The 15,314-nt window shown below is 50.8% G+C and overlaps 1 protein-coding gene and 1 non-coding gene across 2 annotated transcripts; both read right to left on the reverse strand.

Annotated features, from left to right (window-relative positions):
* Nucleotides 1–994: 994 nt before the first annotated feature.
* Nucleotides 995–11,422, reverse strand: CDK9 (cyclin dependent kinase 9). The gene is made up of 7 exons (XM_077835973.1): nucleotides 11,266–11,422; nucleotides 9,309–9,390; nucleotides 8,383–8,473; nucleotides 6,377–6,543; nucleotides 5,322–5,493; nucleotides 4,790–4,938; nucleotides 995–2,222 (listed from the first exon to the last, which is right to left on the reverse strand). Exons 1-7 carry the CDS (start codon nucleotides 11,355–11,357, stop codon nucleotides 1,857–1,859), a joined length of 1,119 nt encoding a protein of 372 aa, XP_077692099.1. The 5' UTR covers nucleotides 11,358–11,422; the 3' UTR covers nucleotides 995–1,856.
* A 3,722-nt stretch (nucleotides 11,423–15,144) lies between these two features.
* Nucleotides 15,145–15,260, reverse strand: LOC144276320 (U5 spliceosomal RNA). The gene has a single exon (XR_013348224.1). It is a non-coding gene; the product is annotated as a U5 spliceosomal RNA (small nuclear RNA).
* Between the last annotated feature and the right edge of the window lie 54 nt (nucleotides 15,261–15,314).

The following is a 15,314-nucleotide window of genomic DNA, read 5'->3' on the forward strand; positions in this document are numbered from 1 at the left end:
CTGCATTACAGGTATGTGAACCGTTACCTACTTGCTCATAGAGCACATTGAAGAGCTGCAGCTCCATTTTCCCTATTTTTGAAAAAATTCACACAGGGGAGAGAAATCATTTAAAAACAGGACATATGATTGTTTCTTCACAACAACTGGCATAGGGCACCAGGCCAATGTATCACCTGCAGCTAATTTAATTCATGGCCCTTTAGCACCAAAAGCTTCCCACAACTTCCCATTGTTTCCGAACCCCATCCCAGAGAAGAGATTTACCTTATACATGTCCTTTATCATCCTTACTTTCTGCTCTGAAGCAAGTTTGATCTCTGCTGCCTGCTGTTTACAGACCTCACACTGGCTGCTGGCGGGTGTTGCTACTAGCCTAGTTGAAGGACAAAGGTTATCACCAGCTGCATTCTGCACACATTTCTCTCATTTCAAAGGCTCAGGGTTTACTCTGGTTTGCCAGCACCACTGCTGCACCCTCTCAAACAAATTCACAAGAGCTGCTGCAGCCCAAGGAAAGAGAGAATTTCCTTTCCGCACAGGAATCCATTAAGATCTCCATAGAGAGTTTCTATTAGGTGCATATCAGGTTTAATAAGCTCTGTTGGCAGGAAAAGGTATTTACGGGATACACGTTGCCGAAGTTAAGTGCATTGAATGTGCAGTGCATTTGCTCTGTTCACTTGGAGAGTTACTGCTCTTAATCTAGACCCATGTAAGCAAAGCCAGATAAAGCAACAGACACAGGAATGCTTGTAAGAATATAGCCAGGTGTCTAGCTGGGCCAGGTTTCGCAGTAGTAATAGCTCATTGGGCATTGCTGCTCTGTCACTATGGTCAGCACCCTGGGGAGTTGGACAGACCCCTGCCATCCTCCAGTCACATCCACCTTCAGACTACGAGCAGAATGTGTCCAGCTCCCTTCACGTCTGAACTGGTGCTGTTGCCGCACTGGTTAGTGAGTCAGTCAGAGGAATACACAGCAGACCAGGGGTCTAAGAAAGGGAATTTTAATTGCAGTTTACAACCAAAAGTGGCAGTAGGTTGAACACAAAGCATGATGAACTTGTGTTGAAAGCAACGACTCAGACGGATCCTCCTGGTCAGAGCAACAGTAATGAGCACCCCTGCTTCCTCCTGATTAGTCGCTGCGACCCTTTGTTTCTCATAGGCTCTGACCCTGTCTGAACCAGAAGGACTTGCTAGTCTTGAACATGGTGTGAGCTAGTTCTTGAATTTGGAGGTGTTTTGTCTGTACCAATCCCACTGGCTCCACACAAGGAAGACACGCACAAAGAGCTCAGTGGCACTCAGCAATGCGACCCCCACCCTACACACAACAAGGGAAGCTCCCTGCAGAAGGAAGGACCACATGGGGAACTGTAGCCACACATGAGCAATTCAGAAGAGATCAGAGGCAGTTCCCAAAGTGAGCCGATCTATCCTGCCAGCTGCAGCAGCAGTTCAATTACTGAGTCACCCAGTCATGTTCTCCAGTGCTGTAAAGCTTGGGCAGTGACAAAATCTTCTCCAACAGTGGCTCCCCAACAGAAATGACCCATTAGATCCAGCTACTGGTAAAGAGATGCTATTTCTGGGGGCTGAGGCAGAAACTCTGGGCCAGATAGGCTGAGAGATGATCCCAGGCCCTTGGAAACAGCTCCCAAGGACATCTAGGGACAGCCCCCTTCCTTTATGCCCACAATTGTTCCAGACAGTTCGTCCAGCCCAATATCTCAGACCAGGCCCTGCAGCTCCTTTCCATCAGAGCTGCTGCTACAAGAGACTGAAGAACGTAAGGGTATTTCAAAGAAAACTCAGCCTGCTCCCTACTCACTTTTCCGGGCCCCCACCAGTCAAAACACTCTGTCAAACTCTGTCTGATTGGTTGCAGCTGGATTCCTGCCCTGATTAGCTGGCTGCTGCGGCATGTGTCCACCTCTTCTCCTGGGTGGAGCCAGGTACTCAAACATTGATTGATTGTGGGTGGAGAGCATGTTCTTGAGATCAGAGGGCATCGGGTCCGACCAGAAGAAGTCATGATTCAATGCATCGTCACTGTCTATTCTTTGGGCAGGATCCAGAACGAGCAGTTTGTCTATAAGATCCAGAGCGTATGGGTCTTTGACATAGGCTTTCAGGCGATCTTTAACCTTGCGCTTTTGGCCCTTGGGCAGGTCCAGTTTCTGGTACAGCTCATACTTATCCACATTTGGCCAAACCTAGAGGGAGCATAAGGGAGATCAGCCTTAGAGAGAAGACAGCTAAACCGTTTTAGAGCCTGATGTTAGTGCCCTAATTAAACCCCACATGCATTCAGCTGTAGTGGAGAAACAAACAAACCAGTTCTTTCACTACACACCCTCTAGGGCCCCATGACATCCATTAGGGATTTTACTGTTGCAGTCGAAAGTGGAATGCATACAATTGCTACAGAGACGAGCAGCAGTACAAACCCGTAAGGCAGATATTGCACTTGGAGATACACGGGTGGGGGGAATCAGCGGGAAAAATCTAGCAGTGTACGTTTAAGCTGCTCTTTGATACTCTAATTCTCTTAGACATCAGACAGCAGCTGCACAGTAACATGGGCTAGACAATTATGAGAATACACAAAAGAAAAAGCCAACTGAATAACTTAAATTTATACAGCACCTTTCATCCCAGCGGAGCCCAGAGCCCTTTGCAAATGCACCCCCTCCCCAACAGTCCAGCTCTGCGTGGAACATGGCAAGCTTTTGTTTATTTTAAAGGGGTAATACATTCATCTATACCAGTGAAGGTTACAGCCTGACAGACCTGGAGATCAGCCTCCTATTTATCCATAGCACAGGTATAATCAGGCAGCAGCAGCGTAAGTCTATCTATCATGCCTCACTGTGCCACAATCCTGACTTGAAGGGACCATCGCTAGGCGTTCAGACGCAATGACTAATTCAAGACATTTGCCTCTCTTCTGAAAAAACTAGAGCCAAAAATGGTGGTGGTCGGAGAAAGAATGGTCAACTAGCAACAAGGCTGGCACCAAATTCATTTCACACAGACCTCTCAATAGCCGCAAGATGGTGGCAAGTTTACCAATGGGTTTGGTGCCACGTATCAGACAGATTCAGACCCACAACCTAGAAATGAAAAGCACCCCCCCCTCGCTGTAATAGTAAGTAATAGCCTATTACCAACTCTCTAATGGGATAGCGGTTGAGGATTATCTTGTGGCTAAAGCGCAGGACTGGAAACTGAGAGACCTGGGTTCAATTCTCAGTTCTCTCACTGACTTGTTGAGAAACTCTGAGCAAATAACTTCAGCTCCGTGCCTCAATTTCCCCAGCTGTAAAATGGGGGTGTGACGTGTCATTCCATATTCTTTAGGAAAATATGCTTGATATGAATATGACATAACTGAGATATACTTTATGCAAGATGGCTCATGTGATACCATTGGAAAGGTTATGATTTACTGAAAGTGGTTATCCAATTTGTATGCATGTGTCATTTCTGTATCTGAAATTAGGAATATTGACTATGTATCTGTATTTCAACTGTTACTTCGGGTGATGCCCACTGCTAACACTTCAGGTACAACAGGCCCATCAGCAAGAGACAATGGACTGTAAAAGAGCTTAGTCTTCCCGTGAGTCAGCCTCTGAAGAATGGCTACAGGGGCCCTACAGGGTCAGGTGGTCTTGTCACCTGATACTAAAACATTACCTGGGACTTCTTGTAACTTTCCACTGTAAGGGAAGAGGGGTCAAACTAGGAAACAAAGGATTCCCACCTTATGTAAATCCTATTTAATGGTGGGGAGTGAGGTACTCCAGGTCATCAGTTCTCCCCTGCTACCCCACCCAAGATGACTGCTAGAAACAACTAAGACTGAACTGAGGGGAAAAGAACTGGACCCAGGCTGGAAGGGTGTCTGGTCTGTGAAGAAGATTATTAGAACCACATTTAGGGTGAGAATTTACATGTACCCAGTTTCTTTAGTGCATTAAGCTTAATTTGCACGCTGTTTTATTTTCTTAGTAATCTGCCTTGTTCTGTCTGCTACCTCCTTAGCTACTTAAAATACACCTGTTACAGTTAATACCTTTATTTCTGGTTTATAATACAACCCAGTTGATGTGATTTCTAACTGGGGGGCAAGAAGTTGTGCATACCCTCCTCCACCTTGAGGGAAGAGGCAAATTTCATGTAATTTTGGGTCTGTACTCCAAGGGGGGGGGGGGGTGGACGTCAGGATGCTGTGGCAAGCCCCTTAAGCTGAGCCTTCTCAGAGCAGATCTCTGTCTCTCTGCGCAGCTGGGTGCGGCCCTGCCTGTGCGCTTGGCTGAAAAAGGCTGGGAAGCCCAGCCCAGTAAGACCAGGTAAAAGGGTGCCAAGGCTGGCAGAATACTCTGACTCAGAGGCATCCCAGCACCCCAAGTGACATCCCGGGGGTCCATCCCATCCCAGGGGGTGATACTCACCTCACATGGGGAGAGGCTAAATTCACTGTTTATCTTTGGTAGAGGTGCTAGAACAGGGCAGTGTATCATTCTGGATACAGTAAACATGTTTGATCTCTTCATGGAGCAACGCAGCCCTTGAGCACAGCTCTCACCACTCTTGAGATGTAAGGATGCCCCCTTTAAATGCAGCCGATAGATCTATTACTTGCTTAAGGTCACCCAGCAGGTCAGTCTCAGAGGCAGGATTAGATTGCAGGGTTCCAGGTTTCTAAACCCATGCCCATTCAGTTTCATTGCAGTTTCCCCACAGGTGCTGCATTCCCGTGCTTTGGGGCCCCTACCTCTGGAGTGATGGATCCACAGAGCTGGCTGATGAGAGTGAGCTGGTGTTGTTCCGTGTTCCCCTGCATGATGGGGCTGCGAGTCCACATCTCTGCCATGATGCAGCCTGCACCCCAGAGATCAATGGGGGGGCCATAGTCCCGTTCCCCTAAAGACAGCAGCACTAGATTAACCACTTAGACTCTAATATTAAGAGCTTTGCATGCACCAGACTGAGAGAACAAAATAGTAAAGGGGACAGGGGAAAGAGAAAACAAACAGAAGATGGGTTTCAGAGTAGCAGCCATGTTAGTCTATATTCGCAAAAAGAAAAGGAGTACTTGTGGCACCTTAGAGACTAACAAATTTAAGCTTTCGTGAGCTACAGCTCACTTCATCGGGAATGCATCCGATGAAGCGAGCTGTAGTTCACGAAAGCTTATGCTCAAATAAATTTGTTCGTCTTAAGGTGCCACAAGTACTCCTTTTCTTCAAACAGAAGATGGGAGAATTCCCCGTGCAATTTCTCCTCTAGCCAAGCCTCCCACCTACCTAAGAGAAGCTCCGGAGGCCGATACCACAGAGTCACCACCCGGTTGGTGTAGCGGTTGGGCTGACTGTTTTTTGCCAGGCTGAAGGCTCGAGCCAAACCAAAGTCTGCCAGTTTCAGGACCCCATCTCGGGTGATCAGTACATTTGCAGCTTTCATATCCCGGTGCAAGATCTGCACAAAGGAGGGAAATTGAAAGGTTAAGCCATTAAGTCATCTTCCGCTGGATCCAGCTCTATCTTCATCACAAAGATCCCCACCACCAGGAAGGTGAATGGGGAATTCCGACCCTGGAAAAGAAACACTGGAAAGGCTAGGATTGAACATGGATGAACACAACAGAAAATAAACCCATTGGGAGCATCTCACTGAGCATGGAGTTGGCTGGAGGGGAAAGTTACAGCTGAGGATCTAGAACTGGTGAGAGGTACTGCAACCATAACCCTCGGTCTCCCACAGGACAGACAGAGCACAGGCGGTAGTATGACAAGCATCCCCACAGCAGCTAATGTGCCTCACCCCTGCCCTGGGAGAGCCAGGGTGAGTGCAGATGACATGGCCCAGTCAGTCCTGGGCCCTCATGTTAGCAATCACAGCACAACTATGCATTAGCTACTGAACTTAGAACACAGGTCATGCTTAAATTTGGTTTTCAGGTGTATCACTTCTTTGGATGCTCTATTCTGCAGTGTTACAAACACCATGGTGGGTTGGGAGGACTTCATAAGGATCCTCCAGAGCATCCTTCTCACCCTTTGAAAATACATCCTTAGTTTTTACTTGGCCATCACTGGCTCTGCTAACACTTCCCACTCCCCCGGCCTATAAAAAAGCTTCCCAGCATCAAACCCTGAGACTGAGAATAATCGTTACTGATTCCATGCTAAGCCACCCTGAAAAGCACACACATCCCAGAGTGTGAGTGTGCAGAACTAGCAGCCCGGCTAGAGACACTGGCCTGTGCTCACATGCCTGTATCTCAGAAGGGCACACACAAGGCCACTGCAATCTCAGCCCTCAAGCCATGCAGCAAGGGAATACAGATCCCGCCCTTTACCTTATTCCTGTGGATGTAGTAAAGTCCATTCAGCAACATCTGCATCACTTTCTTGATCTCAGACAGCGTGAACTTCACATGGGCGTTGCTGAGGAGGCCTGCGAGATCGTGCTCACAGAAATCGAACACCAGATAGATGCTGCCCTTGCAGCGATTGTATGGGGAGGCTACGAGAGAAGCGATGTGTGGTTGTTAAGGAGGTCTATCAACCCAAACAGTTCTCTCCCCCACGCTGATGGCTAGCTTTCTCTGTGTCAAATTCTAGCACCGGATGCTGACCAGCCTTTGCCACATGACTAAGAAATAGAAAACATGACATAACTCTATGTTAAGGTCACAATCGAGCGTCAGGGTGAACACACAACTTCCACCTCGCCTGCCCCCTTTCACCGCGTAGCCCCAGAGTCTTCAATTACACAGCCATAGCTATACAGAGAAATGGGGACATCCCTGGCCACCAAGAACCTCAGCATCTAGATACCCATAAGGCTATCCAAAGGAGAAATAGGGAGAATGGAGGAGGAGGGTTACAGCAGTGAAGATCACGGCATGTGTACATTACATACGGCACATTTCAGAGTGGTGAGCTCCTAGGGTGACCTGTCTTCTGAGAGGGAAAGTTTAACCTAGCAAAGTGAAGACTGAGAGGGAATGACTGCTCTCTAGAAATACACCAAGGAGGGAGAAGAGCTACTGAAGTTAAAGGACAATGTTGTACAAGAACAAATGGAAATAAACTGGCCACAGGTAAACTTGGTCTGGAGATTAGAAGGTCTATAACCATCAGAGGAATGAGGTTCTGGAACAGCCTCTCAACAATAGTAGTGAGGGCAAGACACCCATCTGGCTTTAAGATGGAGCTTGATAAGTTTACGAGTAAGATTATGAGACAGGGCTGCCTGCTCATAGCAGAGGACTGTACTTGATGACCCAGAAAGACCCTTCCAGTCACATTCTTATGTTTTTTAAGATTTAATATACTGGGGGGAGGTGGGGGATCCAAAATGAAGCCCAGGAGGATGAACAACCGAAGACTGAGCAAAACCAAGGAATCTTCTATTTCTCAAATGCTGTAATACACAACAGAAGGTTTTATGCAGCCTCAGATTATATTATTTGCTTCCAGGAGCGCAGATGTTAGCACTATATAAACACAGAGGAGGCACACTCAATGCCCCAAAGAGACAAAACTTGCAATGCAGTGGGAGGACAACCAGGCATTCAAGTGACTGCACCATGGAACCAGAAAGCCTTTGAATCCATTGACCAAAGTGCTTACAGTTACCAGCCACAGTAGGGGAGCTCTGAGCAAATCAGCTGCAGAGCATGTCATGAATACAAAGTTTATAAAAAGAGCCAGCCTGTGTTAAACAATGTTTTTAAACAAGAAGAGGGAGCGCTCCCGCTATTAATGGGATATTAGCACTATTGGGGTTTTTGATTTGTTCGGTTTTTTAAAGAAAGGACAAATGTAAAAAACCAACCACTTTCAGGATGAGAAACTTGTATGTCAAGTTTCTCTCCAGTGTTTTGTTGTTGTTGTTGTTGTTGTTAAAAAACCCCAGAAACATGAGTTTTATAATCTCACACACACGCCTTCAACTGTAGCAACAAAGTATTTCGAAGAAGCTTACAAAGGCATCTTCTAGTCGAGCTGTGACACAGTCAGAGCTATGCTAACTGAAGTGTTAACGCTCATATAACACACCACCACCATGTAGCTCTTTTCATCCAAAGACCTCAAAGCACTTCACAAAGCAGGTCAGTATCATTTATCCCAGTTTTACAGATGGGAAAACTGAGGCACAGGGAGGGGCAGTGACCTGCCCAAGGGCATTCAGCAGGCCACTGTTATCCAAAGGAGACAGGCATCCAACAAAATCTTTGGACAAACCAGGCTATTTTGTATTGGGCAAGTGCATCTCACTGAAAGAAAAATAAAGGGTACACTGGAGATCAACTGATGTTAGTGAACAAAACAAAAAGAGGGAACTAAAACATGCTACCTTTGGTCCTGCAGATTTCTATGAGGTTCACCACATTCTCATGCTTGAGCAGCTGAAGGATTTTGATCTCACGTAGGGCTGTGATGGGGAACTAACAAGGAGATAGAGAGCCACAAGTCAGAACTGCAAGAGAATATCCCAATCTAGTCTAAAGCAGGTTGCGGGTAAGGCGGGGGAGCAGCGGAGGAGGGAAGAGAGAAAATTATGGCAGAAATCTCGAAGAGGAGATGTATTCAAGCAGACTTAAAAAAGTGCAGGACAAAGTGCAGCTAGAGTCAGAACAGAGGCTAAAACCAACATTGTGGAGTTCCAGTTTTATTCACTGTGACTTCCAGTTCCAGTCTGCTCAGTTTACAACTCTTAGCACCTAGTAACTTAAGTAGAAGTTGAGTGTCCTGAACCCCACACAGGATCAGGCCCTTAGGGTGTAGCACCAACTACTAAAAAAACCCAAGTGAGATGTGGAAGAGAATCCAGTCTGGTTTTGCTTCTTATGAGGTCACCAGCAATACAGATGTTTGTCATCGGAATATGGACACATTTTGTTCATGTGTGATCCTGACTAGAATTCAGCTCCCCATCTCTTCAGTGTATCAACACTACCATGTTAACAGAAGTAAAACCTTATTTGAATCAACAGAGATGTGACTCAGACACACAAAAAGGCAATATGGAAAGAGGTTTTTTAACCAAATCACTTTCCTGATACATAGGGAAGCACACCACTTTCAGTCTTGTATATTACTTTATCCATTTCCATACTGGTTTTTACTGCAGAAGGTCCTGCAAAGTTACACACACAATGAATTTCCTTGTCACATCCCAGACAAAGATTCTGTCTTTGTCTACTAAAGACATATGCCCAGCTCTCAAACTCCCATCCTCCCACACCATACACAGTATAGGCACATGCCCATCTATCTTACCCCCTCCTTCTCATTTTCCATCAACACTTTCTTCAGAGCCACCTTCTTGCCAGTCTGTCGATGTTTTGCTTTGAACACTTCCCTGCAGAGAGGACGGAAATACATGAGCATTCCTGGAGGAGTTGAAGTGGCCAAGTAGAGCAGGCACAGCCAGGCAAGACCAAACAAGACATTTCTACACTTTCACACAGGCAGCTCTGTGCTGACCCTCTGCCTCACCCAGGTCCTCCCCCTTCATGCCAAGAAAGGCCACGATCTCCTGCAGAGAGCAGGCTCTCAGATTCCAGGGTATGTGAGAGAATGGCAATGGGGTAGGGCTCTCACAGATCCCCAGGAGAGTTTTGGAGGCAGGCCTCACAGATTCCAAGAGGTGGCGGGAAGGGTACAGGAGGAATCTCAGATGTGGAGGCATTCAGGAAAGAGTCTCTCACAGATCCCGGGGCACCGGGGGGGGGGAGGGAGGGGGGGAGTCTCTCACAGATCCCGGGGCACCGGGCGGGGGGAGGGAGGGGGGGAGTCTCTCACAGATCCCGGGGCACCGGGCGGGGGGAGGGAGGGGGGGAGTCTCTCACCGATCCCGGGGCACCGGGGGGGGGGGAGGGAGTCTCTCACCGATCCCGGGGCACCGGGGGGGGGGGAGGGAGTCTCTCACCGATCCCGGGGCACCGGGGGGGGGGGAGGGAGTCTCTCACCGATCCCGGGGCACCGGGGGGGGGGGAGGGAGTCTCTCACCGATCCCGGGGCACCGGGGGGGGGGGGGGAGTCTCTCACCGATCCCGGGGCACCGGGGGGGGGGAGTCTCTCACAGATCCCGGGGCACCGGGGGGGGGGGGGAGTCTCTCACAGATCCCGGGGCACCGGGGGGGGGGGGGGAGTCTCTCACAGATCCCGGGGCACCGGGGGGGGGGGGGGGAAGTCTCTCACAGATCCCGGGGCACCGGGGGGGGGGGGGAAGTCTCTCACAGATCCCGGGGCACCGGGGGGGGGGGGGGAGTCTCTCACAGATCCCGGGGCACCGGGGGGGGGAGGGGGGGGGAGTCTCTCACAGATCCCGGGGCACCGGGCGGGGGGAGGGAGGGGGGGAGTCTCTCACAGATCCCGGGGCACCGGGCGGGGGGAGGGAGGGGGGGAGTCTCTCACAGATCCCGGGGCACCGGGCGGGGGGAGGGAGGGGGGGAGTCTCTCACAGATCCCGGGGCACCGGGCGGGGGGAGGGAGGGGGGGAGTCTCTCACAGATCCCGGGGCACCGGGCGGGGGGAGGGAGGGGGGGAGTCTCTCACAGATCCCGGGGCACCGGGGGGGGGGGAGGGAGTCTCTCACAGATCCCGGGGCACCGGGGGGGGGGGAGGGAGTCTCTCACAGATCCCGGGGCACCGGGGGGGGGGGAGGGAGTCTCTCACAGATCCCGGGGCACCGGGGGGGGGGGAGGGAGTCTCTCACAGATCCCGGGGCACCGGGGGGGGGGGAGTCTCTCACAGATCCCGGGGCACCGGGGGGGGGGGGGGGAGTCTCTCACAGATCCCGGGGCACCGGGGGGGGGGGGGAGTCTCTCACAGATCCCGGGGCACCGGGGGGGGGGGGGGGGAGTCTCTCACAGATCCCGGGGCACCGGGGGGGGGGGGAGTCTCTCACAGATCCCGGGGCACCGGGGGGGGGGGGAGTCTCTCACAGATCCCGGGGCACCGGGGGGGGGGGGAGGGAGGGGGGGAGTCTCTCACAGATCCCGGGGCACCGGGGGGGGGGAGGGAGGGAGGGAGTCTCTCACAGATCCCGGGGCACCGGGCGGGGGAGAGTATCTGTGTCTCTCTCTCTCAGATCCCGGGGTGGCAGGAAGGAGGGTATCCGGGGCGCTGGGGGGCTCGGCCCGCAGACCCCAGGGTAGGCGGGGGGGTGGCTGGGCCCCTCTAACCCCGTGCGGGGGCAGACCCGGGAGGCTGGGGAGGGTCCGGCTCTCACCCGAACGTGCCCTGCCCAATCTTCGCCAGCTTCTCGTACTTGGACACCTCGTCGCAGAAGGGACAGTCCACCGTGTCGTACTGCTTCGCCATGGCGGGGCCCCCGAGCCCAACGGCGCCAAACGGCCACCGTCCCACCCTCGCGGCTCCTCTGTCGCCCCCAGCGACGGCGCGTTTGGTGACGCGAGATCCCGGGAGCTTCCGGTCTCGCCAGCCATGCCCCGCCCCTTCCTGCGCCGCGGTGGCGCCTGGGAGTTGCAGTTCTGGAACGGCGGGGAAAAGTCACGTTTGATTTCGGAGGCCCCGCGCCTCTTCTCCGGGGGCCGCCCCGCCAAGGGTCCCCCAGGTCTTCCCCAGCGGGGAGCCCCGTGCAGTGCCTGTGAACCCAGTGCGCCCACCCTGCTCTTCCTCCCCATGTCACCCAGCTGAGAGATGACGGCATCACCCTGCATCACTGCACCATGCCCTGTGTCACCCAGCTGAGAGATGACGTCATCACCCTGCATCACTGCTCCATGCCCTGTGTCACCCAGCTGAGAGATGACGTCATCACCCTGCATCACTGCTCCATGCCCTGTGTCACCCAGCTGAGAGATGACATCATCACATTGCATCACTGCTCCATGTCACCCAGCTGAGAGATGACATCATCACACTGCATCCCCTCTCCATGCCCAATGTCAGCCAGCTGAGAGATGACGTCATCACATTGCATCACTGCTCCATGTCACCCAGCTGAGAGATGACATCATCACACTGCATCACTGCACCATGCCCTGTCACCCAGCTGAGACATTGCATCATTGCATGGCATCCCTGCATTATCACACTTGGCTCGTGTCAACCCACTGTAACATTACAGCATCAGGCAGCATCAGTACAGTACTGTCTTGTCATAGCCCTCTGTCATCATATCCCCTCTGAATTTTCTTCTGTGGCACCTCTGTGACATCACATTGCTTCTGGACATGCTGGTACCATATCACGTCAAAACATGCACATATCACGTATGTCATTCCTCAGTCTGTGTCTTCAGGTCATCTCTGTGTGTCCTTACACAACCTCAGCTTCATCTCCCCATGTGTCTACATTGGCCAAGTGCTTAAAACAAACTCCCATCTACCTCTAGAGCGTTGTGGAGTATTTCTACATCAACCTAGCACAGTTATTCTCAAACTTTTGTACTGGTGACCCCTTTCACATAGCAAACCTCTGAGTCCGACCCCCCCTTATAAATTAAAAACACTTTTAAATATATTTAACACCATTAGAAATGGTGGATGCAAAGCAGGGTCTCGGGTGGGGGCTGACAGCTTGCGACCGCCCATGTAATAACCTCACGACCCCCTGTCTTTCATTCCCCCACCCCCTACACACACTCTCTCTTCATGCATATGAATCAGATGCACATTGTCTATCTTCTCAGCACCTTTCCATCACTGGGGCTTTATCCCCCCACCCCAACCCACACTTCCTATCATATCTGCCTGATGCAACAATTATTCACAATTCAGCAGCATTCTCAGATGCAGTTGTCTGCAGATGGATATGAGTGCAGAATGCCAGCAGGGGGGGCTTTGAGACAAGCTGACGGTATTAGTAGCCAGGCAGAGGCAGAGAGGGAGAGATTTAGCACTCTCAGGAGTCCTGAGATAAAGTCAAGCCAAGATTTCAGGCAACAGAAATGGGCCTGCTGAGAGAGCAGAGACATCTGATAGTACAGTGGGGCGCCACTAATCCCGTCGTTGGGAAAGGAGAGAGACTAGATCATTGGAGTGGTTAGGACGGGCAATTGGGAGGCAGGCCTGACTTTGCCACTGTCTGCTGGTGTGGCCTTAGGTAAGTCATTTATCCTCTCAGAGCCTCAGCTGTATGATTAAGATTAAAAGGGGAGCCTAGAGAACCAGTGTCAAAAGCCGGTCCCACTGACAGTGATACACAGTATTCACTTACAGGCTGGGATGCAGGAGAACCAGCAACAAGGGACGATTTGCATGGCCCCTGAGAGAGAGCAAAACACACTGATCAGTTTTCACAGAATGTTTGCATTTTGCCCTGACTGACATGCTGTGGCGTCCTGGCTACTCTTTGAGCCCTCGCATACTGCATCCAACACATCCCCTAGCTGCTGTCTGATCCCTTAGACGCTGGGCCCCATATCTGTTCTCTGATCCATTGGAGGCTGGGTCAAATGCATTCCTGCGTACATCTGGGGCCAGGTCCTCAGTGGGTATAAAGAGGCATTGCTCTGTTGACTTCATGGACCTTTGTCAGTTACACCATCTGAAGATCTGTCCCTGACAGTTTTGACGGCTTTGTGTTTCGGTGCCAGTAGGCTAGGTCGCTCACAGATGGGGCAGCGCGCTCATTTCCTGCCCTCTAGGGGTGGCATGAGCTGAAGGGGAAACAATTTTAGTCCCTATTCAGGGCAATACAAAGGGTATCTCCATCTCTAGGTAGCAGCACTGGCCCCAGTGCACCAAACTCTCTACCAGGCTCTACCAACACAGGCGATGCTAATGTCCATTAGTACCAGGCACACAGAAGGTCTGGGGGATGAGTTCCGAGCTGGTCTGGAGGTTTGTCTGTCAGTGCTTCTGGGAGCCGTTGTTATGGGAGGAGGTTAGTTTTTCCCAAGACCAGAAATGAAGGTGGCTGATCCCCTCTCCTCCCAACCCCAAGCAGAAGTCCCTGAATAAATAATTCCAAGGAGAATTCTGAGTGGATTCTATCAGCCCCCAATATTTCCCATTGCCTCTTCCCAGCCCTCCATCACTGGCCTTTCCTCAGGGAGACAGGCTCTGTGCTTGCCTGACCCTTGAGCAGGCTGTGTCCTGTGATGCAGTTTGCCTGCTTGAGTGGTTCCTTTTAATTCTGGACACCATCTGCTGATATATACTAATTTCCAAGTCAGGTGCTGCCCATCTTTCACCAGGCAAGCTGAATAACAGTGGAGTGATTTGTATTAGGGATGGAGGGAAGTCTGCAGTTCCCTCAGCCCACTAGCAAGGCAGCATGGCTTTCATAGAATCATAGGACTGGAAGGGATCTTGAGAGGTCATCTAGTTCAGTCCCCTGCACTCATGGCAGGACTAAGCATTATCTAGACCATCCCTGACAGGTGTGTGTCTAACCTGCTCTTAAAAATCTCCAGGGATGGATATTCCACAACCGCCCTAGGCAATTTATTCCAGTTCTTAACCACCCTGACAGTTAGGAAGTTTTTCCTAATTTCCAACCTAAACTTCCCTTGCTGCAATTTAAGCCCATTGCTTTTTGTCCTATCCTCAGAGGTTAAGAAGAACAATTTTTCTCCCTTCTTCTTGTAACAACCTTTTATGTACTTGAAAACTGTTATCATGTCCCCCCTCAGTCTTCTCTTTTCCAAACTAAACAAACCCAATTTTTGGATCAACTTTACCCAGTTGCACCATGGGCACTGTCCCTGCAGGGGAGCAGGTAATTTGTAGGGTTCGTTACAGCTCTCCACCAGATCCATCCAGCCTCCCGAGTGACCCAGGCATTAGGAAAGGCGAGTGAGATAATCAGCAGGCCTGATGAGCCTCTTGACAGCGCTAAGGAATAAAATAACTTTACACCTTCCTTGAGGAAACTCCCCACCCAGGTCAGTTCACATACCCTGCAGAATAGCTTCTCCAGTCTTCTCTTCCTGTCAAAGCACAACATGTGCAATACACATTGTGGGGAACAGTCCTGCACTGGCCCAGGGGATGGATGAGATGTGACCTTGTTCTTAGGACTCCATGGTCCTTGCTCTCCCAGCCGGGGAGAAATGTTCCTGCAATAAACAAAGATTTCACATTGCTATGCTGAGCAGAAATACTCTTTGCATGTGCAAAAGCCCTCCCGCTCCTCTGCCCACCAGGCTGACTCCTACTTGCGGGATGATTTGCAGATTCTGCAGTGGATCCTCTCCACGGAAATCTTTAGTAAAAGGAGAAAGATTTATGCGATCTGGTGCAAAATCCAATCTCATCTTCAAGGTGTGAGGTGGTGAAATCATTCATGTTATTTAGGAAGTGTGGGCTA

Source organism: Eretmochelys imbricata, chromosome 16 (assembly GCF_965152235.1).
Source record: "Eretmochelys imbricata isolate rEreImb1 chromosome 16, rEreImb1.hap1, whole genome shotgun sequence".
NCBI lineage: Eukaryota > Metazoa > Chordata > Testudines > Cheloniidae > Eretmochelys > Eretmochelys imbricata.

Coding starts and splice junctions, on each gene's coding strand:
- CDK9 (XM_077835973.1), bottom strand. CDS start 11,357: ATGGCGAAGCAGTACGACACGGTGGACTGTCCCTTCTGCGACGAGGTG. Junction 8,474..9,308: donor TGGAAAATGAGAAGGAGGGG/GTAAGATAGATG, acceptor TCTCCTTGTTAG/TTCCCCATCACAGCCCTACG. Junction 6,544..8,382: donor AGAAATCTGCAGGACCAAAG/GTAGCATGTTTT, acceptor CTTCTCTCGTAG/CCTCCCCATACAATCGCTGC.